Here is a 24,653-nt window from a genome sequence, read left to right as displayed (position 1 = left end):
AAATTTTGTTTGGTGTTTAGCTTTAAGCTTTTTCGGAAGTCAAGCTGTATGGTACAGTATACTGACACGAGTGAAAATTTTAATGGTGAAATATGATCAGTGAAATATAATCAAGGTGCAGGGTTCTTACAGCAAAATGGCTTTCATTTATGTATACAGTCAGGTGTTTTTATTTGTGTACAAAAGCCTATAACATACAGAAAATATAAAGATATAAATATTTATTCACTTACTACAAACGCGTAAAAAATATAGTATGTATTATATACAGTATTAGGGCCTCTGGAACTCACCGAAGGGTAGGGATTTCTTCTACACTGAAAGTTAAAAGCTTTCGCTGCAGATCGCCACAATATTTTAACTCCCCCCCCCCCCCCCATTTCCATCTTTACAGACAGAAGCTTTAACAGAGAAATGTGTGTGTGTTGAAGCTGATAAAATTGTCCTACTTGCTGAGAAGAGCTCCACTGACGAATTGGAGAAGCTAACTTGCAGAGTGCTGTCTCTCAGTGAGGAGCGAGCTATGTTGCAAAAGACACTGGAGATTCTCAGCCAGGAGAAAAATGAGCTCGCAGCGAAGCTGGAGGATGTGGCAGGAACATATAAAGCAGAGGTTTGTTACAACCTTAATACTGTCAGGTTGTTTTTATAAGACTCCATATTATAGTACAGCTTACTAAACAAATGCATTGACTAATTTTTCTTTGTAGAAAATGCATTTACTTGAGAAGTTAGCACTAGCTGAAGCTGACAAAGATGCTCTACTGGCTGAGAAGGAAAGTGGACGCCAGAGCTCGGCTGAGGAATTGGAGGAGCTGACTTGCAAAGTGAATTCTCTTAGTGAGGAACGAGCTCAATTGCAGGAGACACTGGAGATATTCAATCAGGAGAAAAATGAGCTTGCAGTGAAGCTGGAGGATGTGACAGGAACTTATCAAGCAGAGGTTTGTTACGTTAAAACTGTAACATAGTACAGCTTGCTAAAGAAATGCATTGACTATTTTTTCTTTGTAGAAAATGCATTTACTGGAGAAATTTGAATTAGCTGAAGCCGAGAAAGATGTTCTACTGGCTGAGAAGGAAAGTAGGTGTCTGAGCTCTGCTGAGGAATTGGAGAAGCTGACTTTCAAAGGGACTTCTCCCTTTGGGGAACGAGGTCAATTGCAGGAGACATTGGAGATACTCAATCAGGAGAAAAATGAGCTCGCAACGAAGCTGGAGGATGTGACAGGAACATATGAAGCAGAGGTTTGTTACGTTAATACTGTCAGGTTGTTTGTATAAGACTCCCTATTATAGTACAGCTTACTAAACAAATGCATTGACTAATTTTTCTTTGTAGAAAATGCATTTACTTGAGAAATTAGCACTAGCTAAAGCTGAGAGAGATGCTCTACTGGCTGAGAAGGAAAGTGGACGACAGAGCTCTGCTGAGGAATTGGAGGAGCTGACTTGCAAAGTGAATTCTCTCAGTGGGGAACGAGCTCAATTGCAGGAGACACTGGAGATACTCAATCAGGAGAAAAATGAGCTCGCAACGAAGCTGGAGGATGTGACAGGAACATATGAAGCAGAGGTTTGTTACGTTAATACTGTCCGGTTGTTTGTATAAGACTCCCTATTATAGTACAGCTTACTAAACAAATGCATTGACTAATTTTTCTTTGTAGAAAATGCATTTACTTGAGAAATTAGCACTAGCTAAAGCTGAGAGAGATGCTCTACTGGCTGAGAAGGAAAGTGGACGACAGAGCTCTGCTGAGGAATTGGAGGAGCTGACTTGCAAAGTGAATTCTCTCAGTGGGGAACGAGCTCAATTGCAGGAGACACTGGAGATACTCAATCAGGAGAAAAATGAGCTTGCAGCGAAGCTCGAGGATGTGACAGGAACTTATCAAGCAGAGGTTTGTTACATTAAAACTGTAACATTATAGTACAGCTTACTAAACAATACATTGACTATTTTTTTCTTTGTAGAAAATGCATTTACTAGAGAAATTTGAATTAGTTGAAGCCGAGAAAGATGTTCTACTGGCTGAGAAGGAAAGTAGATGTTTGAGCTCTGCTGAGGAATTGGAGGAGCTGACTTTCAAAGGGAATTCTCCCTTTGGGGAACGAGCTCAATTGCAGGAGACATTGAAGATACTCAATCAGGAGAAAAATGAGCTTGCAGCAAAGCTGGAGGATGTGACAGGAACATATGAAGCAGAGGTTTGTTACAACGTTAATACTGTCAGGTTGTTTTTATAACACTCTATTATAGTACAGCTTACTAAACAAATGCATTGATTAATTTTTCTTTGTAGAAAATGCATTTACTTGAGAAATTAGCACTAGCTGAAGCTGACAAAGATGCTCTACTGGCTGAGAAGGAAAGTGGACGCCAGAGCTCTGCTGAGGAATTGGAGGAGCTAACTTGCAAAGTGAATTCTCTCAGTGAGGAACGAGCTCAATTGCAGGAGACACTGCAGATACTCAATCAGGAGAAAAATGAGCTTGCAGCGAAGCTGGAGGATGTGACAGGAACTTATCAAGCAGAGGTTTGTTACGTTAAAACTGTAACATTGTTTTTATGACTCCACATTATAGTACAGCTTACTAAGCAAATGCATTGACTATTTTTTCTTTGTAGAAAATGCATTTACTGGAGAAATTTGAATTAGCTGAAGCTGAGAAAGATGTTCTACTGGCTGAGAAGGAAAGTAGATGTCTGAGCTCAGCTGAGGAATTGGAGGAGCTGACTTGCAAAGTGTATTCTCTCAGTGGGGAACGAGCTCAATTGCAGGAGACATTGGAGATACTCAATCAGGAGAAAAATGAGCTTGCAGCGAAGCTGGAGGATGTGACAGGAACTTATCAAGCAGAGGTTTGTTATGTTAAAACTGTAACATTGTTTTTATGACTCCACATTATAGTACAGCTTACTAAAAAATGCATTAACTGATTTTTCTTTGTAGAAAATGCATTTACTTGAGAAATTGGCACTAGCTGAAGCTGCGAAGGAAAATAGATGTCAGAACTCCGCTGAGGAATTGCAGAAGCTGACTTGCAGTTTAATGTCCCTCAGTGGGGAACGAGCTCAGTTGCAGGAGATACTGGAAGAACTGGAACATGACAATAAACAGATCAGAACAGAGTTGCAGGACAAGATGAGCATGGTATAATTGTGTAGTCATGTTTCATTGTAATTCAAGGCCAGTTACCTCTCTCTTGCACATATATTTATACATGTGTATATATATACACAAAACACTACATTGTATATAGTATTTTATTTTAGTATTTTACTTTTCAATCACCCTTTATCTCCAACTACAGATCTCTGCAATGCAAGAAAAGTTGATCAAGCAGAATAATCTCAATTTGCTGCAGGAGGCGGAGAAAAGAAAACTGGAGACCAGCCTTCAACAAGAGGTAGTTGTCATTCATTCACTTTTATACTGATTGTGACAAACTACAATCAACAAGGCATGTACATTTTCATCAAAACATGCAACAACACATTACGTCTTTGTCTTCTAAATACTAATGCTCAAACTAAAAGAAAATCCAAGTACTGTAAATTATCTCACAAATACCGATTGCCTTTAGGTACAGCAGCTGGAGGAGCAGCTAAAAATTTTAAAGGAAAAGCAATTTGAGGTTCAAGCTGAGTCAAACGCGTCACAGCAGGTTTGTTATTAACTGTTCAGTTTTATTTCTGTTAGTTGACACTCAGTTTCTCTTCCCCAATATTCTTGTTCATCTTTTCAGTTGCTCACTGAAGCAAAGGCAACCATCTCTGAACTCAATGAGAAGCTTAGAAGTTGTGACCAGAACATGACCGATTCCAAGGTGACAGCATCATCGAGGTTGCATGAGTCAACTCTGCGACTTGAGGTAAATCTGTCACATCCACCCACCCGTTGAAAGTAAAATGTACTCCTTTTACCAAAAGCCCTCTTGCCGAAATTTGCCTCTTTTGGTTAGTCCTGTCTCATACAAATGATGCATTTGTATGAGACAGCCACCCTACTCCTTTTACTGCTGGTTCAATGCTGAATACGGCTATCATGATGACGAGAGGCGCAGCAAGGGGGTGGCTACTTGTTGAGCACACAGTCTAAGACCCCTATCTCACTGGGCTGGAGACTAGTTGGGGACTGGAGTCTCCACTGGTTGCAGACGTCTCTGTGACGTCGCCTGAAGACCAGCCGAGCCGCCAAGGAGTCGCTGTGAAATCAAACGTTAGATTTCATTGGAGACCTTTTGGCGACTTGTCTCAATGCTCATCATCGGGAAAAACCTTCACGTAGCTTAATGCCACAAAACTGCAAGCAAACGTCACCAAAATTTGTATGGACATCTCCACATGCCCACTTCACCCTCTGAAAATATCAGAAGTATTGCCCTAATGTTTTAGATTTTATGAAACATTAAAGCATTTTCCTCATCAAAGGACTGTCCTGGTGTCCGTGCTGCACCAGCGTGGCGTAGAGCATGCATCAATATACATATATTTTTTCAATTTTTATATATATATATATATATATATATACACACACACACACACACACACTGTATATACAGTGGAGGGGAAAATATAAAACGAAGCTATTAGTATTCCATTCCAAGATCATTTCTATTCCAACATCTGTGTACCTTTTGGACTATTTTGACACTTTGTGACATTTAAAATATAAAAAAACAAGAATAAAACCGATTTTCTTCTCCCGATCAGCTGGGAATTAATTGATCGACCCAGATTTTTGGTCACGTGATCAGATCGGGACATCCGAATCAGATGCCCCAGCCACCTCATCTGGCTCCTCCTCTTAGAGACTCCCGGAGTTTCTGACCCTATCTCTAAGGGAGAGCCCGGACACCCTGCGGAGGAAACTCATTTCGGCCGCGTGTATCCGGGATCTTGTTCTTTCGGTCATGACCCACAGCTCGTAACCATAGGTGACGGTAGGAACGCAGATCGACCGGTAAATCGAGAGCTTCGCCTTTCGACTTAGGTCCTGGTTTACCACAACAGACCGATACAAAGTCCGCATCACTGCAGATGCTGCAACGATCCGCCTGGCAATCTCCCCTTCCATTCTTCCCTCACTCATGAACAAGACTCCAAGATACTTGAACTCCTCCACTTGGGGTAAGATCTCATCCCCCGACCCAGAGAGGGCACGCCACCCTTTTCCGACTGAGGAACATCGGCTCAGATTTGGAGTTGCTGATTCTCATCCCAGCCGCTTCACACTCTGCTGCGAACCACTCCAGTGAAAGTTGGAGATCACGGCTTGATGAAGCCAACAGAACCACATCATCTGCAAAAAGCAGAGATGCAATACTGAGGCCACCAAACCGGGCCCCCTCTACGCCTCGGTTGTGCATTGAAATTCTGTCCATAAAAGTTATGAACAGAATCTGACAAGGAAACAGTGACAGCAGCAGAAAAAGGAGACATTCAATTTTATTGACAATACAAATTCTGGGAAAAAATGTTAACAAGGTACCAGTGTGTCAAATGGAACTGTTGCTCACAGTCCCTTCTGAGAGACTTTTCTCCTAAACAGAGCAGATAATTTCCAGACAGACAGAAGAAAAGCCTCCTCCTCAAAGCTTGAGGCACTTGGTGTTTCTCTGTGCATACATGCAAATCAGTCGCCTTTCGGCGAAATTTGCCCGATTTGAACTCAAAATAGCCCATTTACTTGATTTGTATAGATCTGATGAGTTTTTCCTGGGGGTGGGTCGCCGTCGGCTGTTTTGTACTCCTTCAACGCTGGTAGCTAGCAGTAACGGTACCTATATTATGTCACAATGATCTAAATGTTGCTCGCTACTTTTATTTATCAATTATTGCTTATCAACTATTTCATGCACGAGAGTACGACTTCCGCATTGGGCGCTATTTGCGGCAGTCTAATTTAAGTGCTAGTGATGTTTTAAATCTAGTTCACCAATCAAACTACAAAAGAAAGTCACATGACCTCGCGCGTCGTCTTCTATTGTGCATACTGGGCATACGCAGTAACACTAGATAAGCCAGCCCAGCTGATCGTCGTGCCTAAATGGCCACCATTTTGGGAAGGTTGTCATTACCGTGAAGGCAACGGCACGCTGCTCTTGTTTACATTTACCCGAACAAAAACAACAGCTTTCATGTATTGTAGTGTTTGTCTGGCACTGTCTGCCCAAAAGTGGATTTTCAGCTCACTTGTAACTTGAGAAAACATTGTGCAGTAAATTGCAATTTTTTAAATTTTATTTATTATTTTTTATTTGAATGCTATTTAGTCAGTACTTGAGTCATTATTTCACTGTGTATTTTTTACTCTTAAATATATTTTTGGAGGACTACTTTTTACTTGAGTCACATTATTGTCAAGTGTAACAGTACTCTTACTTGAGCACGATGTTTGGCTACTCCACCTACCTCTGGAGCGGACATCTTCTATTGTGACTTTGTTTGCGCTGGTCTTTTGTATTTTGGGGTTGAGGTTCTGCGGGTCGTGGCCCTGGTTGGGCTCCTAAGCGGAACCGCAGAGCACACGTAATATCGGCGACAAGAGTTGATCCGCTAGTACATCTTGTATTATGAAACGCGGCTATAATTATCTAATTAGTTTACGGATGTTAATATTAAATGTATTAAGCGACACAGCGATGTTAGGTGTTATGTCACAACACAGAATGAACCAACTTCAAATTCAGAAATTGCCAATAAAAATGGGAAAATATTGAATTTAATATTTTCCTGGATGATGCATTTGGGATTAACCTTTGAAGTTGCTAATAGTGTAAAATGAACTGAAACAGACAATGATTTTAGTCAATTCTTTTCCAGAATGAGAATGCTTAAAGAGGAGGATGCTATTCATGTGGCACAGCTTGTAGCAGGCATCAGATGGAGATGGGCATGGCTCAAGTTTTACAATTGTAATTGTTGGATCTTTTCAAACACGAGGTTGTGCATACTTATGCAACCTGTCATTTTTATTGTTTCTTGTTTTTAATTTATGGGTGTTGTTGAAGTGTTGAAATTAGGTCTAGTCTCTTTTAAAACAAGGATTGCTCATCTCTTGTAGTCCTTATGTTACTTATTTATTTACAGGAGTTATTTGGAAGATTCCAGCAATTTATAGACTCATGCATCGAAGCTCACCACGCAGTCAAAGAGGATAGCCTCAGGATTGAATATTTCCTGAATGACGATGACGCCTTTCCTCAAGCCACAAATGACGCCCACAAGATGGTCTGCGGCCTGGGACACAAGAATTTCACGACTCTCTTTAATATAATTGTAAACAACTGTCCATTCTCTCCATTTAAGACTTCCTAAAGTCCTTTCTTGTACAATATTTACAACATTCTGTTCTTTGCTTTTCCAGGATGCCCTTCTGAAAAAGGCTAAGCTATACAGGATAGATTTCCGGCAGTTAGTTGAATACGACGTGTCCAGCTTTGAGGAGTGGCGCTTGCAGGATGTGTTGCAATGCAGATCACAGGCACCCAGCTTTACTCTGAAAGACCTGGACTGTTGCTCAGGCCAGGGACACAGACTGAGTGAACTGGTCCAAAAAAGACAGTTCTACATGCAGGTGAGCACTGCTGCAGGGCTCTAGAATGAACTCATCTTTCAAGTTACATTTAAAAAGGACAAAGAGAGGAAACATTTATAAACCTTTTTTTGGGGAGGGGCTCTCAATCACTTTCAGATTATAGCCGATTTTCACTACTTGCGGCAGGGCTCGGTCCCGTGAGGGGACACAGTATTTACAATTTTTTGGGGGAACCTACCTATTATTTGCTGGAAAAACTTTACATGTTATCGGTCCTGTACAGCCGACGTGTTTTTTTGTTTTTTTTAAATAACTTCATTGGCTGTCTGATACTTGGACAACTACGTCAAAAGACACGAGACAAGGCTAAAAAAAATTTACTTTTTGAATTCAAATATACTGTACACCATGGCGACGCGGAGTAAATGTCTTTTGCGGAGCATTGATCGGATCGGCAAATTATGACGTTAAAGTCAATGAGCATAAAATGCTAATTATCGGCCGATACCGAGCAGGCCGATCAGATCGGTGTGAAGTCTAGTAATATCTTGCTCTTTGATTTAAAAATTGACAAACATGCTTTGTTTGACAGAAAATGAACAGCATTTTGGAGAACCTCTGGGAAGGCTTGGATTCTTACCGCAATGAACATTCAGCAGAGGTCCAAGAAAGGGCCAGGTTCTTCAAGCAGGTGCAGGATGAGTACAACAGGGGGCCAGTCGTCGTGAGTAGGCTCGACCGCCTCTTTCGCGTTGAGGGTGATGGCAGATCTGCAGTGTCACAACGCAGAACAATGATTTGTAAGGTATGTTTTCGGTACTCCCCTTTTTACCTAAATTGAGCTTTTAATTTAAAACGAGATCATTTTTTTCTATTTGCTTGGCAGGGGGAAAAAAAATACTGTTAGCCCAGCTTTAACTCTTTAAACCAATTTAACCTATATAACTATTACAGTTGCAGTTGCATTTTGGTTTTGTGTTATTTAATTTATTCTTGTTAAACCCCAGCTGTTTTATGTTCCTTGAGGGGGAGGCGGCTCATTGCCCTTTTGACCAACAAACCACTCTGAAATGACACAAAAGCTCATCCTCTCTCAACTCCTGCAGAGCATCCTTGATGAATGGAAAGTTCAGGATCAGGAATTGCAGCAGCTGAGTGCGCAGGCTCAACGCCAGTGGCGAGAAGAAAAAAACAAGCGCGTTACTCTGCAACAGATACTGGAGGAACCTCCAGCAAGGTCAGAGCAGTCTTTGCTCGGCAACAACCAGCAACCTGGTCTACTCTCTCAATCTGAGGAGAAAGTAAAAGTAAGTGCAGTATCATATCACTTGGGGTTCATGACTTTAACACCATGCAACAACAGTTAACTTCCCACGTCTTTAATAAGTAATGTTCTGCATTTGTATTACAGCCTTTTGACTTGAAAAGCACTTTCACAATGTTCAATTATTCACACATTGAGTCTAACAAATCAGTTTCCCCAAATATTAACCAGCTAGTTACTCGAGCAATGCCCAGATAGTACAAAAATATGCCCTACGAAGCTGTGAGCAGGATGGGTCAGGTAATTATGATGATTGCTTTTCTCGCCGGTTATTCATAATAGTAGCCACTTTGCACAATAGCAAAGAATGGAACAGCAAGAAATAACCCACATTCAGAAAGTTATGCTTTGTCACCTGCGTGGAACGGAGACATGCAATTACTGCGTGTAATCTTTCCTTGCCAATTATGCAAGATAACTAGCACCTTGTGTGACCGTAATAAACAATACTAGAAATAATCAAGAGTCAAGAATGTTGAAGTAATCCTTCAGTGTAACATCACACTGTACTATAACATTGTCTACTGAAAGAGATGCAGTGTAATTTAGAGCAAAAAAAGAGAGAGAAGGTCCACTCTAAGCTACAGTAATAGTTGTTCCCACAGAGCAGAAAGAATATATTCCCGTATGTGTTGTTTGAGGGTTGAAGCTTTATAGCTACACTTAATGTAACGTCTGTGGTGTTTCACACTATATGAAAGCATTAAGATACCAGACTTAACGTCGTTTTTTTAAATGAAACAAAGTGTGTTTTTAATGTCACATGTGGGTCTGGAACATATCCCTATTATAAGGAGAGTTTCATCACAGGCCCTAAATCTACGAAGTACAATATTCTGAAATACATTTTGTTTTCAGAGAAAGTGAAAAATGGTGTGTTTGTATTAGCAAAGTGTGACATTTTATCTTTATTAGGCTAAGCAGCAAGAAGAGGACGAGCTGAAAGCCAACAGTTGCGTCTCTGACCACATGATGGTCCTTCAGCGACTGAAGACAGAACTGCTGTCGAGCCAGGCACAAGTTGAAGAGCTCAATAACACTATCAAAACTCTCAATAATCAGTTGCAAGAGTCTGAGGTTTGGTTTCAACTTTTCTATTTCAAAACTACAAGAGGCCATAGAGACATTCAGGATTACCTCTTACACAGGACTGAAACGCTCTTTTTCGACGACTGAAAAAATCCCATACACAGAACTGAAACGCTCACCCTTTTTTTATAGCTCTAATTCATGACTGAGACACTCTCACACACTAAAGCCTTCTCAAGCGCACGACAGGAATGCTCTCGCACACTACTGAAATGCTCTACCACACACAGACACAACTGAATTATTATTTTTTTAATCACATACATAACTGGAATGCGCTCACACACTTCTGAAATGTTCAGGTTGGTCTCAACTTTGGTATTGTCTATTACATAGGTGCTAAACGCAAGGCCCAGGGGCCAGATCCGGCCCGCAAACATCCTTTGTTGCCTGTGAAAGCAAATAATGTGCGTCACTTCATTTCCTGCTAAAATACCACAATTGATTGAGAATTGGAAGCAGTTTTTGTTACTAGTCCCCAGGGTTGGACATCGTTTGAATTTGAGCAATTCCGGTCCCGATTCCTGTTCCTTATTCTAGTTCTAATCGATTCTCGATTCCAATTATTTTAGGGGGCTGGGTCAAAAAAGTTTGCATGCTTTAAATAGTGTGTCCAAATTATGAACATCCATTTTCTTAGGAGCCCACAGCATAGACTAAAATGAACATTTGACTCGGGGTTCTTTATAACAGTATCAATATCAAATCTATTAACTAAAAGGCAATGTGTGTGGAACTAACCCAATTGACTTATTTATTAATTATTAATTGTTTCAGCTAAAAGTTAAATATAGCATTGTTGAAATTGTTATTGGGGACTGTTTTATCACATCAAATGGTTTATAGGTGCAAGTTCTAAGCTTGTGGCCTTTTATTTTGAAGGGTACGCACTCGAACCCAGCATTTTGGCACGAAAAGTAACTTCACACGGCACCGGTGATTTTTAAATGGATGAAATCAAATGCTATAAAACATATGTCAAACTCAGGCCCGGGGGCCAAATTTGGCCCACGATGTAATTATATTTGGCCCGCAAGACCATAACGATGTGGCCCGTGTCCAAAATGAGTTTGACACCCCTGGTCTATTACTACTTAAAAACTATGAGGGACTGTCAGGGATATAATTCAGGGTTACCTGAATACTTAAGCAACTAAAACACTCTCGCATCACTAAAAAGCTCTTACACACACGACTGAAATGCTCTCACACCTACTCCATTTTTTTTGTCACTTACACACAATGCCGCTTTCTATGAAAAGCTGGAAATGTTACTGAAACAACTCAATCTTGCAAAAGAGGTGATAATAATGGGTGACCTAAATGTTAATTGGGAAGTTAACAAAGTTAGGAAAAAATTGAAAAGGGTTATGGATGATATGGATATGACTCAGGTTATTAATGGCCCTACGAGAATTACAAACTCCACCCGAACTCAGATTGATCTAGCCTTTACTAATAGGCCAGAAAGGATCTTGAAGCCATACAATATGCTCACAGGATTGTCTGATCACAATCTTATAATGGTTACAAGAAAATTAAATAAAAAGCGCTTCAAACCCTTGGCCACCACTGAATCCAATAGGATACCAAAACATGAACAACAAAATTTCCAAGATTCCATCCAAGAAGTAAACTGGGATGTATTACTCGCTGGTAAAAATTTAGATGAGGATTGTTCTAAATTTGCCAACAAAATACAAGAAATTATTATACAATTTACACGGATAATTAAACTAAAAGCTAGAAAGAATGGCCTGCCTTGGTTAAACACATTTATTCTGAAACTGATGAAAGAACGCGATCATTCCTTGAAGTTGTCGGTCAAATCAGGATACAATAGACAGCACTTTATCTCACTGAGAAATAGGGTAGTGAAAGAAATAAGAAAATCTAAAGCTGACTTTTTCATTACTGCTCTGAATAGTGCAAAGGGAAATAAAAAAATAACCTGGAATTATATTAAAAAACTATTGGGTGATACACAAAATAACAAAACAAAACTAATGCAAATTCAATTAAATGGAAACATCCTGACGGAACCTCAAGTGATGGCTGATGCTTTTAACTACTTCATTGAATCTGTGTCAGAAATCTCTAAGTTTGCAGTAAAACAAAGGAAGGAATACCCTGCATTGTCTGCAACGCAGTTCTTTACTATTACAAATATTACTGAGACCGAAGTTATCGATTTTAATTCATTCACTCAAACCATCTAAGGCAAAGGATGTTTTTGGAATGGACACGAGCATGCTCAAAGATCTAGGTTCAACTCTTGCTCCTCCTATTGCCTCAATCATTAATCTTTCAATTTCATCTGGTCACTTTCCAAAGGCCTGGAAATCTGCTATTGTTACCCCCGTCTTTAAATCCGGTGACTTAACTTCTCTGAATAACTACCGACCTTTAAGCATTCTTCCGGCCATTTCCAAAGTTGCAGAAAAATGTGTGTCAGAGCAGATTGTCCATTATTTAATCAGCAGCTCCCCCTCTCTCCACGCCATGCAGTTTGGTTTCAGATCCAAGCATTCCACTGAAATGCTACATGCCTCTTCATTGAGAAAATAAAATCTTCTCTCGACAAGGGTGGAGTTGTAGGGGCGGTGTTCTTGGACCTCAGGAAAGCTTTCGATACAGTAAATTACTCTGTTCTTCTTACCAAGCTCTCAAAATTTAACTTCTCTCGCAAAGCTGTGAGCTGGATTGAATCACATCTGCATGACCAAACACAATCTGTATCAGTTAACAACTGCAGATCAGAGTCTCTTTGGCTAACCTCTGGAGTCCCTCAGGGATCAATATTGGGCCCCCTTTTATTTAGTCTTTATATCAACGATTTGCCCACGGTTTGCTCTGAAGCAGAGTGCGTAATGTATGCAGACGACACAGTTTTCTTTGTTCATGGTCGCTCCAAAGATACTGTTGCTGCTAAACTCACTAATACAATGTCCTGTGTCACAACTTGGTTGCAGGAGTGCTGTCTACAGCTAAACATTTCTAAAACTGTAGGCATGTATTTCACTAAAACAAATAGAGTATCACCTGACCCCGACATACTTGTTAATGGAGAAAAAATGCAAATTTTCAGCCAATACAAATATTTTGGGTTAATAATAGATTCACAGCTTTCCTTTAAAGCCCATATTGACAAATTGTGTAAAAATATCAAATTAAACCTCGCAAATTTTCGTGCAATTCAGAATGAAATGTCAACTGAAGCTGCAAAAATTTACCTGCGTTCGATGATTCTTAGTCACTTTAACTATTGCATAACCAGTTGGTCCCAGGCTGGTCAGAATGCAAAAAAAACATTGGAAGTTTTGTACAAACAAGTAATTAAAGTGATGGATAAAAAACCAAGGCACTATCATCACTGTGCAATTTTAAAAAAATAGTCTTTTAAACTGGGACAGTCTTCACATATTTGCAGTTTTAAATTTGATTTATAAAGTACTGCATGATTTGGCCCCAGCTCCTCTGGCTGAGTTCATCAGCCAAAGAAATAGCTCTGAGCGTGTCACTCGAGGCTCTGTCAGAGGTGACTGTCTCATTCCTCTGCGTAGGAGCACTTTCAGTAAGTCAGCCTGGTCAGTGAGGAGCGCTGGTGAGTGGAACTCAGTACCTGAGGAGGTTAAACTGCTTACAACATACAAGGCCTTCACAAAAAAACTGAAAATGTGGCTAGTTAACACGTATAGCTGCCAACACTAAAAGTATGTTATGTTGTCTTTTTGTTATAAATTATGGTTTTATTCTCTCTTAATAGTATAGTTTGATTATGTATCCTGTATTATATTCTCTTGTAGATGTATTTTACTGCTTTTTTACATCATGGCCAGCGGACTACAGATGAAAACTAGCCTTCTGGCTAATTCTGGCTTTTTTAACCATGTGTACTTCATGTGTTTTATGAAATTGCATTGTCCCCTTTCAAAAATAAACTGATAAACTAAACTAAACTGAAACACTTTTGCGGACACGATAGTGATATTTTGCACGCATATACACAACTGAAACGTGTGTATGAGGTATTCCTGAATGATATCCCTGGCTGCCAAAAACAATGTCATTAACACACTGTTTTACTGGTGTAGAAACGTGCATCACCTTGTTCTGCTGAGCTGCAGAAAGTCCAAACCCAACTGTTCAAGATGCAATTGGAGTTGAACGCTGCTTCTGATAAGCATCAACACGAGTAAGGATCAGCCTCACAGTATCAGCACCGTATTCTCCCTGTTCTGAACATTTCTGCCACAAACATTTGCCTCTCTCAGGATCCAGAAGATGACCGTTGTTCTCAATATGAAGGAAGAGTCAGTGAGGAAGCTGAAGGAGAAACTAAGGACATTGCAGCAGCAAGGGGAGGAGTCATGTAAGGCAGTGGTTCGCAAACCTTTTACACCAAGTCCAATGCAAACAAAACTAACTATATTGACCCATGTGGCACGATGGATGACTGGTTCTCACGTCCGCCACACAGTTCTGAAGACGCGCGTTCAAATCCGGCCTCCCTGTGTGGAGTTTGCATGTTCTCCCCGTGCCTTCCTCACACATTCCAAAAACATGCATGGCAGGTGCATTGAAGACTCGAAATTGTCCGTAGGTGTGAATGTGAGTGCGAATTGTTGTCTATGTCCCCTGCGATTGGCTGGCGACCAGTTCAGGGTGTACTCCGCCTCTCCCCCGAAGTTAACTGGGACCCTCGTGAGGATAAGCGGTTCAGATGTATACTTATTTTTGGAAGCCATTGTAACATTATGCAGTTTGAACATCAACACTTTTCTTACATGTATGAAAATAAAAACTGAATCAATTAATGCATTGTACATAAAAATTAACTAGAAATTGTGCCTGAATACAAGTTGTTAAACAATGAAAACGTATTGTAAATTGAATACAACTGAACTTAAAATATATTCTACTGCATTAAAGTTGAAGCTACTGTAACTTTATGCACAGTTTGAACATTTAATTCCGTGATTGCTTTGTGTATCACTCGAGCGCATACCTGTGGACCCTAGTGAGGATAAGCGGTGTCGAAAATGCATAGATGGATAGGGAGCCCGTGTAGTTCATTGATGTAATAGTCCGGGATCATCTGACAACAGTAAGACGTTGACAAGTTTATGAAGCCTATAAGCAAAACATTAATTAAGTTAGACGTTTGCTGTGGTGGAGGTAGTTAAGCCAAGACACTGCAGTGGAGAGATGCCAGCATTCATCCACATCCATCCTTTCTTTTGACCTTTTCACTAAGACTCCATCTTCTGTGTTTTTATTATTATCTCACTGTCTACGACTCTAGAGGACAGAATAATTTCCATTCTTTTTAATCTGCATTGTCAAATAATCCGATTCATATATTTTTTGTTTGTATGAAGCTTGATTCTCAGCTTACTGTATATTTTCACTATATTAAATCATTCCATGGCCCGCTAGAAAAGTATGATCTTATTTTTTAGATTATCATGAAATAATGGAGAAATATTGGGAAGGTTTGGTGGTATATTAACAGCTTTAACATTTTTGAATTTACACAAATGTATTTTTCTTTAGTCCTACAGGGTGAAGAGCTTCATGACCGACTGCTAAATCCTCGAAGTGTGGTGAGCAGGCATGTTCTTCGTGATAGCAAACTGGAGGAGGAAGTCAAACGGCTTCAAATTCAAATCGGTCATCTTGAGAAGTAAGATGAACTCACACAGAAGAAGTAATAGCACATTGGCACATCAGTTCGGTCTCCTCTTGACATGTTCTGTTCCATTCCAGTGTGATTTCCAGTCAGCAGGCTGACCTTGCTAAATGGAAGAACAGAGCGGTCAAGCTGAAGTCCAAAGCCAAAAGGGATGTTCAGCCTTCCCCACCCCATACGCCCACCAAACAGGGACTTTGTGCTTACCCCGACCCCTTGCTTCAGTCACCAAAGAAGTTCTTAGTTGGGCCCCAGAAGGTGCTCGAACCCCCCATTACGCTGCTGGATTCACCAAAAATCCCACTGCTCGACTCTCCAAAAAGCAAATTTTTCGACATTGCTTCAAATGCAGACCTACTCGCCAGAACCTATCCCAGGCAGTTCTTCGATAACTCCAGTCTTGGAACCACTGCAGGTAAGCTCCATGAACAAATCCAACGTTGTACTGCCGTTTATATGCAACTCTTTGTCAAAATATGTCATTTATCAGTGGTTTCCAATGTTCCCATTGGGGCACTGCTTCATGGTGGCATTTTGGATGCTAACTAATGTGTACATTTGTGTGGGGACTTGACTGCACTGACACGTCAAACTGGAACTGCATCCAAGTGCCCATCCTGCTTTTTGATGAATTCCCATTTCTCAACATGTCACATCACTGCCTTGGCAAGTCTTTATCTCAGCAATAGCTGACACGTACTGAGGGTTTCCCTCAAGGGCCTTTACAGCTGTGAAAATCGTAAATGTTTAATCACATCATTGTCATTACGTATAAACAGTTGGCTATGTATTTGAATATTATTTGTCATTTTTAAACGACAAATAGAATTTGAAATTTAAAATTTTTTTGAAAATAGCAGCCATCAAATTCTCAAGTATACAAGTGTTCAATTTGTTAAGATATGCCTTTTTTTTTTTTTTTTTTTATCCCACAATGGGGAAATTCAAATTGTTGGCAACAGCAGTACACTCCACAAGCAAACCAACAGTGCACATAAGTGGACTATATGTATATTAAGAAAAAAATTAATTTAGATACATTGCAAGGAATAGAAAATAGAAGAATATAAAACATTTTGAGGGTGCTTGGATTTGGGGAAAAAATTAATGTAATATTTGTTAAAACTAGGCTTTACACGATCAGGATTTTTGGGGCCGATCAGAGTTTAAAAAAAAAAAGATAACCGATCCGATCACAAGATGGAGCAATGTCTATATACTTGTGTACTGAATACTGAGTATCTTCCAAAGTATTCTCTATTCAGGTCATGTATTCTAATCAGTCAGGTCAACCCAACATTACAACATGACAAATAAAGGGTGCTAACTTACTTTATTGTAATTAAATAACTTCACACACACCAAAACTTAAGAGCATGATTCGACAGAATGCCGGATTGTATATGTACAACCGTTAGTGCTAGCACTAGCGTTCTAGGCTACATAACATTTTGTTGTCTGCTTAGGAGTGGTATCCCATTAAAGGTACGTGAACATACCTCAAGCAATCCTTGAATGAACGGCCTCTCCCGAGCACCAGGGACCACCACCACGTCCCCCCACCCCCCAATTTTGTTCTTATAATACACACGGCGCGATCCATTGGTGTTGTCGTCGCTATGGTAACGCGTGTATCCGGGCGCGTTTGAGTTGACAAGATAAAGCCCAGTGATCGTAAGTGTCGTTCTCTGCAGTTTGTGACCGTGCATGACTGACCGATGGTCAAGAAGAACAACGGAAGCTTATCGTCCTTGGCCATTCTTTATATTGGTGACGGAGATTTTCGAATAAAAAGTCGGTGCTTGCAGTCTGATGTTATTGCCTTCCATTCATGAATTGTATTTGCTTCCATTAAGTTTCAATTTGGTGATTACACTTTGTAAGAGCACATTTATACAGTGGGCCCTTGCTAAAGTTGATTTTATTTTCTTTGGCACATTTATTTTTTAAATACGCTCATTGTATTTTAAGATCCATTTTGAAATGAAAACGTGCATATTGTTTAAAAAGTAGTGCAATAAAATTACGTTTTTCCCTAACGAGGAATAATCGTGATTTTTATTTTGGCCGTCTTCGTGCAGCCTTACCATACATGGTACCACGCTCTTAGTTAATATATGATTAATGCAATACTTTTTGTGTGCTTAATCATTAGTTAACGCTTTAACTTTGACAGCCCTACTTGTTTTATAACCACAATTTTTTAGTCTCGGCAGGTTAAGGTGCACAAGAAATTGTGAAACTGTTATTTCCACATTCACAACAGTGTTGATTCACGAAAACCAGTTCTTAATGGCTGCATTTGTTGTTTTTATTTTGCAGATGCCAACCCGGATGAAAGCTGCTCTCAGCCTCCAAGGCCAGATTGTATAACGCAGTAAACTGGTGTGTTTACTTCATGTTGCTGTTTTCAACTGTTGTTTTTTAATCGGTGTTTTTTAAAATTCAATTAAAACACTTTTATTATTGGGAGTGTCATTCATTGATCTGTTGTGATTTCACCTGACAAACTCCAAATAGCTGGAAACTAACCCAACTACCTACTTATTTGCTTGTATTGTGTGCTTTGTATCGTTAGTCTTTAATCCGTCTTTAAGATTTCATTTTTTATTTAGTTATTTTTGTCCTGTTCAGCTGTTAGCTCAAGCAGAATGGAGGATCTGTATCCCTTTTATGCCGCTGGAGTTTTTAAGCTTCTACTGTGGTTTCTTAGTATTATAATTGAAGTTTGAGAATCAGTCGAACAGTCAAACAAAGTATCTAGAGGGGAGAGAGAAACAAAGACAAAAGACATGGCACTAATTGTAAACAGGATGAGAGAAGTCAATAATTACATTATCTACAAAAATGAAACAAATGTGTTGCATGGGGCTGTTGTGCTACACGCTGTGAGGGAAGGACGGGAGAAGCATGCAGGCCAAGGGTCGTGAACCTGGCTGTACAACAGAAGTGTGGTGGGATTGACTATGTAAACTATAAAAGTATAGGACCAGAGTATGAGTGAGGGGATACACAAGCAATTCGCATAAGAGTTATTTGTCGCAATAAGTGTGTGACCCCACACCCAGTGAAAGAGTCCTTAGGGGTGCGTGCCTGCGGACACATGCAAGTGTATTGACACTGTTTTACATAGACAAAGACTGACAGAAGTGCCCTGTAATTGCTGTGCCTGCACCGCGGAGGATGAGGACCCCAGCCAATCCGGCCGTCCTCAGGAGGACCGCCATGCAGCTAAGTGAGAACCCACCTCCCCCTGTTACTATGACTGCCAGATCCCCGACTTGCAGTCATTGGCCCTACCCTGTGTATCAGTGCCCCCACCCCCCCAAAATGGTGTGCATTACAATCTGGCCCCCACCAGCAGCCAGAGCGGGGTACCCAGGCGGGCGGCAGCTGGCCCCACTCTAGCACCCACGGAACATGGGCGTGTCACCATCACACCAATACTCCCCAGTGGTTCCCCCCCACCCCTGGGAAGACCGGCTCTGCAATAGGTAAGCAGCTTGGTGTGAAGAAATCAACTGTGGGAGCAATTATTAGAAAATGGAAGACAAACAAGTCCGAGTGATGGGCAAATGGTACTGAGGCTTTGGAGCTTGTCACTCTTCCTGAAGCAGAGTGATTCGTAACGCTGTGTCGGAGCTTGTGTCAAAAACACCAGTGTCACGTGACCGATGACGCTCGAAGCTTCGAAGGTCATCCCTGTTTCGCTTCCTACGTCATTCAAAATGTTTCCAAGGTTTTCATTGGCTCGTAGTCTTTCAGTATGTTCCATTGCCTTAATGCGTTTCATATATTCTTTGGGTTAATCTGGAATATGTTTTAGAGTATGGGGGAGAGCATCTGCATATTTTATTTTAAAGACGATATAATCATTATTTGGTATGAATTAACAAAACACTTGAATGACAATACAGACTTTTCTGAACTTTTATTGCTGTCGTGGGAAACTGTTCCAGTGGTGCTCTTTAGAGGTTGCTATGGCATCAGTTGTCCACCAGATGTCACTGAAGCATTGAAATTTTGAATCTTTTTTGGCACAATTCTTAGGAAAGCCTCAGTGCTTCATGAGGCTTCACTTGCCCACCACTAACAAGTCGACTAATAATCTCCCTCGATCTGGGGCTCCACGCAAGATCTCACCCCGTGGGGTCAAAATGGTCACAAGAACGGTGAGCAAAAATCCCAGAACCACGCGCGGGAGACCTAGTGAATGACCTGCAGAGAGCTGGGACAAAAAGTAACAAAGGCTACCATCAGTAACACTACGCCGCCAGGGACTCAAATCCTGCAGAGCCAGATGTGTCCCCCTGCCTAAGCCAGTACATGTCCATGACGGTCTGAAGTTTGCTCGAAAGCATTTGGATGATCCAGAAGAGGATTGGGAGAATGTCATGTGGTCAGATGAAACCAAAATAGAACTTTTTGGTCAAAACTCAACTTGTCATGTTTGGAGGAGAAATAATGCTGAGTTGCATTCAAAGAACACCATCCCTACTGTGAAGCATGGGGGTGGAAACCTCATGCTTTGGGGCTGTTTTTTCTGCAAAGGGACCAGGATGACTGATCTGTGAAAAGGAAAGAATTAATGGCGCCATGTATGGTGAGATTTTGAGTGAAAACCTCTTTCCATCAGCAAAGGCATTGAAGATGAAATGTGGCTGGGTCTTTCAACATGACAATAATCCCAAACCCAACCAAGGAGTGGCTTCGTAAAAAGCATTTCAAGATCCTGGAGTTGCCTGGCCAGTCTCCAGATCTCAACCCCATAGAAAATCTTTGGAGGGAGTTGAAAGTCTGTGTTGCCCAGCGACAGCATCAAAACATCACTGCTCTAGAGGAGATCTGCATGGAGGAATGGGCCAAAATACCAGCAACAGTGTGGGATCCCGAGGCGTTCCCTGGTCAGCCGAAAGACGCAGTCCTGTGTCGTCCCCGGGGTCTCCTCCCGGTGGGACGTGCCCACAACACCTCACCAGGGAGGCGTCTGGGAGGTATCCGAATCAGATGCGAGAGCCCGGACACCCTGCGGAGGAAACTCATTTCGGCCGCTTGTATCCGGGATCTTGTTCTTTCAGTCACGACCCACAGCTCGTGACCATAGGTGAGGGGAGGAACGTGGATCCATCCATCCATTTTCTGAGCCGCTTCTCCTCACTAGGGTCGCGGGCGTCCTGGAGCCTATCCCAGCTATCATCCGGCAGGAGGTGGGGTACACCCTGAACTGGTTGCCAGCCAATCGGAACGTAGATCGACCGGTAAATTGAGAGCTTCGCCTTTCGGCTTAGCTCCTTCTTTACCACGACGGACCGATACAAAGTCCACATCACTGCAGACGCTGCACCGATCTGCCTGTCGATCTCCCGTTCCATTCTTCCCTCACTTGTGAACAAGACCCCAAGATACTTGAACTCCTCTACTTGGGGCAGAATCTCATCCGTGATCTGGAGAGGGCATGCCACCCTTTTCCAACTGAGGTCCACGGTTTCAGATTTGGAGGTGCTGATTCTCATCCCAGCCGCTTCACATTCTGCTGCGGACTGCTCTAGTGAGAGTTGGGGGTCACGGCTTGATGAAGCCAACATAACCACATCATCTGCAAAAAGCAGAGATGCAATACTGAGGCCACCAAACCAGACCCCCTCTACGCCTCGGTTGCGCCTAGAAATTCTGTCCATAAAAGTTATGAACAGAATCTGTGACAAAGGGCAGCCTTAGCGGAGTCTAACCCTCACCGGAAACGAGTCCGACTTACTGCCGGATATGCAGACCAAACTCTGACTCCGGTCGTACGGGGACCGAACAGCCCGTATGAGGGGGTTCGGTACCCCATACTCCCGAAGCACCCCCCACAGGACCCCCCGAGGGACACGGTCGAACGCCTTCTCCAAGTATGCAAAACACATGTAGACTGGTTGGGCGAACTCCCATGCACCCTCGAGGACCCTGCCGAGGGTGTAGAGCTGTTCCACTGTTCCACGGCCGGGATGAAAATCGCACTTCTCCTCTTAAATCTGAGATTCGACTTCCCGATAGACCCTCCTCTCCAGCATCCCTGAATTGACCTCACCAGGGAGGCTGAGGAGTGGGATCCCCCTGTAGTTGGAACACACCCTCTGGTCCCCCTTCTTAAAAAGGGGGACCACCACCCCAGTCTGCCAATCTAGAGGCACTGTCCCCGATGTCCACGCGATGTTGCAGAGGCGTGTCAACCAGGACAGCCCCAAAATATCCAGAGCCTTTAGGAACTCTGGGCGAATCTCATCCGCCCCCGGGGCCTTGCCACCGAGGAGCTTTTTAACCACCTCGGTGACCTCAACCCCAGAGATGGGAGAGCCCGCCTCAGAGAACCCAGACACTGCTTCCTCATGGGAAGGCGGTGGAATTGAGGAGGTCTTTGAAGTATTCTCCCCACCGGCTCACAACTTCCAGAGTCGAGGGTTGCAACGTCCCATCCCCACTATACACAATGTTGATGGTGCACTGCTTCCCCCTCCTGAGATGCCGGATTGTGGACCAGAATTTCCTCAAAGCCCGTCCGGAAGTCTTTCTCCATGGCCTCACCAAACTCCTCCCATGCCCGAATTTTTGCTTCAGCGACCACCAAAGCCGCATTCCGCTTGGCCAGCCGGTACCCATCGGCTGCCTCAGGAGTCCCACAGGCCAAAAAAGCCCGATAGGACTCCTTCTTTAGCTTGATGGCATCCCTCACCGTTGGTGTCCATCGATGGGTTTGGTGATTCGGTCACTGCCTCAGCAATGTAGGCGAGGAACATGGTGGGAGTTTAAACTCCTTCTGACAGGGGATTCCGCCAGACGTTCCCAGCAGACCCTCACGTTTGGGCCTGCCACGTCGGACCGGCACGTCGGACCGGCATCTTCCCCCACCATCGGAGCGTATTCCCCACCAGGTGGTGATCAGTTGACAGCTCCGCCCCTCTCTTCACCCGAGTGTCCAAGACATGCGGCCGCAAGTCCGATGACACGACCACAAAGTCGATCATTGAACGGCGACCTAGGGTGTCCTGATGCCAAGTGCACGTGTGGACACCGTTATGCTTGAACATGATGTTCGTTATGGACAATCCGTGATGAGCACAGAAGTCCAATAACAGAACACCGCTTGGGTTCTAATCGGGGTGGGCCGTTCCTCCCAATCACCCCTTTCCAGGTCTCACTGTCATTGCCCACGTGAGCATTGAAATCCCCGAGCAGAACAATTGAGTCCCCAGCAGGAGCGCTCTCCAGTACCCCCTCCAAGGACTCCAAAAAGGGTGGGTACTCTGAACTGCTGTTTGGTGCATAGGCACAAACAAGAGTCAGGACCCGCCCCCTCACCCGAAGGCGGAGGGAGGCTACTCTCTCGTCCACCGGGGTGAACCCTACCGTACAGACGAGCCAGGGGGCAATAAGTATACCCACAACTGCTCGGCGCCTCTCACCGTGGGCAACTCCAGAGTGGAAGAGAGTCCAACCCCTCTCAAGAGGACTGGTACCAGATCCCAAGCTGTGTGCGGACTCGAGTCAGACTATATCTCGTCGGAACTTCTCGACCTCACACACCAGCTTGGGCTCCTTCCCTGCCAGAGAGGTGACATTCCACGTCCCTAGAGCCAGCTTCTGTAGCCGGTGATCGGATCGCCAAGGTCCCTGCCTTCGACCACCGCCCAGCTCACACTGCACCCGACCCCTGTGGCCTCTCCCACAGGTGGTGAGCCCATGGGAAGGGGGACTCACGTTACCCTTTTGGGCCCTATGGGTACAGGCCCGGCCACCAAGCGCCCTCCAGGCCTGGCTCCAGAGGGGGCCCCTGGTGACCCGTGTCCGGGCAAGGGAAACAGAGATCCATTTGTTTCTGTCTTCACAGGGGTTTTTGGAGCCGTGCTTTGTCTGGTCCCTCACCTAGGACCTGTTAGGCATGGGTGACCCTACCAGGGGCGTGAAGCCCCAGACAATTTAGCTCCTGGGATCATTGGGACACACAAACCCCTCCACCATGGTAAGGTGAGGGATTCCACCATAATTTATTAGCAAAGTATTCAAAAATCAGACAATGTGATTTTCTGGATTTTTATTTATTTATTTTTTTCCCTCCTAATTTTGTCTCTCATAGGTGAGGTATAACTATGATGCAAATTACAGGCCTCTCTCATCTTTTTAAGTGAGAGCACTTGCACAATCGGTGGCTGACTAAATACTTTTTTGCCCAACTGTACATCCATAGGGCGGCACGGTGGACGACTGGTTAGAGCGTCAGCCTCACAGTTCTGAGGAGCGGGGTTTCAATCCCCGGCCCCGCCTGTGTGGAGTTTGCATGTTCTCCCCGTGACTGCGTGGGTTTTCTCCGGGCACTCCGGTTTCCTCCCACATCCCAAAAACATGCATGAATTGAAGACTCTAAATTCCCCATAGGTGTGAATGTGAGGGCGGATGGTTGTTTGTTTGTATGTGCCCTGCGATTGGCTGGCAACCAGTTCAGGGTGTACCCCGCCTCCTGCCCGATGATAGCTGGGATAGGCTCCAGCACGCCCGCGACCCTAGTGAGGAGAAGCGGCTCAGAAAATGGATAGATGGATGTACATCCATATAATTGAGCACAAGATGTTTCCCACATAATACTACACTGTACTGCATTTTATTACTATACGATTTAAGTTAAATAAACGGTTTTTGATTTCTTGTCTGTTTAGACCAGCTGTCTAGAAAATGGATGGATGGGATTAAGAGTAAAACAAAAAACAAATGTTTTTTTCCCCCAAGGTTTCATCTTTTTCTATTTTTTTTTTCTTTATTTTTTAAGGTTGGCGGCAAATGTTGGATTGCAGTGTCGACTTCAAACCAACAGGGAGCACACTAAGACTTTGTTGCAGTACGTTAAGATGAAAGAACATGCATAAACATGCGTTTTCTATTTGGAAAAAAAAAAATACTGAGATTAAAATGGATAATTAGGTTGTGAGTATTGTTGAGGTTCTGACTAATGATTTCAGAAAAGTGCTGC

The 24,653-nt window shown here is 42.8% G+C and overlaps 1 protein-coding gene across 5 annotated transcripts in view; it reads left to right on the top strand.

The window, feature by feature from the left end:
• Window positions 1-18,119, top strand: part of cenpe (centromere protein E) — a 64,225-nt gene extending 46,106 nt beyond the window's left edge. For 2 of the 5 annotated variants that reach the window (XM_061785796.1, XM_061785640.1), the window contains 22 exons: window positions 395-613; window positions 711-944; window positions 1,015-1,248; window positions 1,343-1,576; window positions 1,671-1,904; window positions 1,978-2,211; window positions 2,307-2,540; window positions 2,633-2,866; window positions 2,958-3,158; window positions 3,319-3,414; window positions 3,592-3,672; window positions 3,754-3,879; window positions 7,100-7,288; window positions 7,377-7,586; window positions 8,140-8,352; window positions 8,654-8,854; window positions 9,787-9,948; window positions 14,055-14,155; window positions 14,235-14,332; window positions 15,517-15,646; window positions 15,730-16,067; window positions 17,975-18,119. In XM_061785796.1, the coding sequence (XP_061641780.1) occupies window positions 395-613; window positions 711-944; window positions 1,015-1,248; window positions 1,343-1,576; window positions 1,671-1,904; window positions 1,978-2,211; window positions 2,307-2,540; window positions 2,633-2,866; window positions 2,958-3,158; window positions 3,319-3,414; window positions 3,592-3,672; window positions 3,754-3,879; window positions 7,100-7,288; window positions 7,377-7,586; window positions 8,140-8,352; window positions 8,654-8,854; window positions 9,787-9,948; window positions 14,055-14,155; window positions 14,235-14,332; window positions 15,517-15,646; window positions 15,730-16,067; window positions 17,975-18,033 (4,062 nt within the window). In that variant the 3' untranslated portion in view covers window positions 18,034-18,119. The remainder of the gene's footprint in view (window positions 1-394; window positions 614-710; window positions 945-1,014; window positions 1,249-1,342; window positions 1,577-1,670; window positions 1,905-1,977; window positions 2,212-2,306; window positions 2,541-2,632; window positions 2,867-2,957; window positions 3,159-3,318; window positions 3,415-3,591; window positions 3,673-3,753; window positions 3,880-7,099; window positions 7,289-7,376; window positions 7,587-8,139; window positions 8,353-8,653; window positions 8,855-9,786; window positions 9,949-14,054; window positions 14,156-14,234; window positions 14,333-15,516; window positions 15,647-15,729; window positions 16,068-17,974) is intronic. The other 3 variants (XM_061785884.1, XM_061785720.1, XM_061785972.1) reach the window with 3 other exon arrangements.
• Window positions 18,120-24,653: the final 6,534 nt, after the last annotated feature.

Source organism: Phyllopteryx taeniolatus, chromosome 1 (assembly GCF_024500385.1).
Source record: "Phyllopteryx taeniolatus isolate TA_2022b chromosome 1, UOR_Ptae_1.2, whole genome shotgun sequence".
NCBI lineage: Eukaryota > Metazoa > Chordata > Actinopteri > Syngnathiformes > Syngnathidae > Phyllopteryx > Phyllopteryx taeniolatus.
This window is presented reverse-complemented; position numbering and strand designations above follow the sequence as displayed.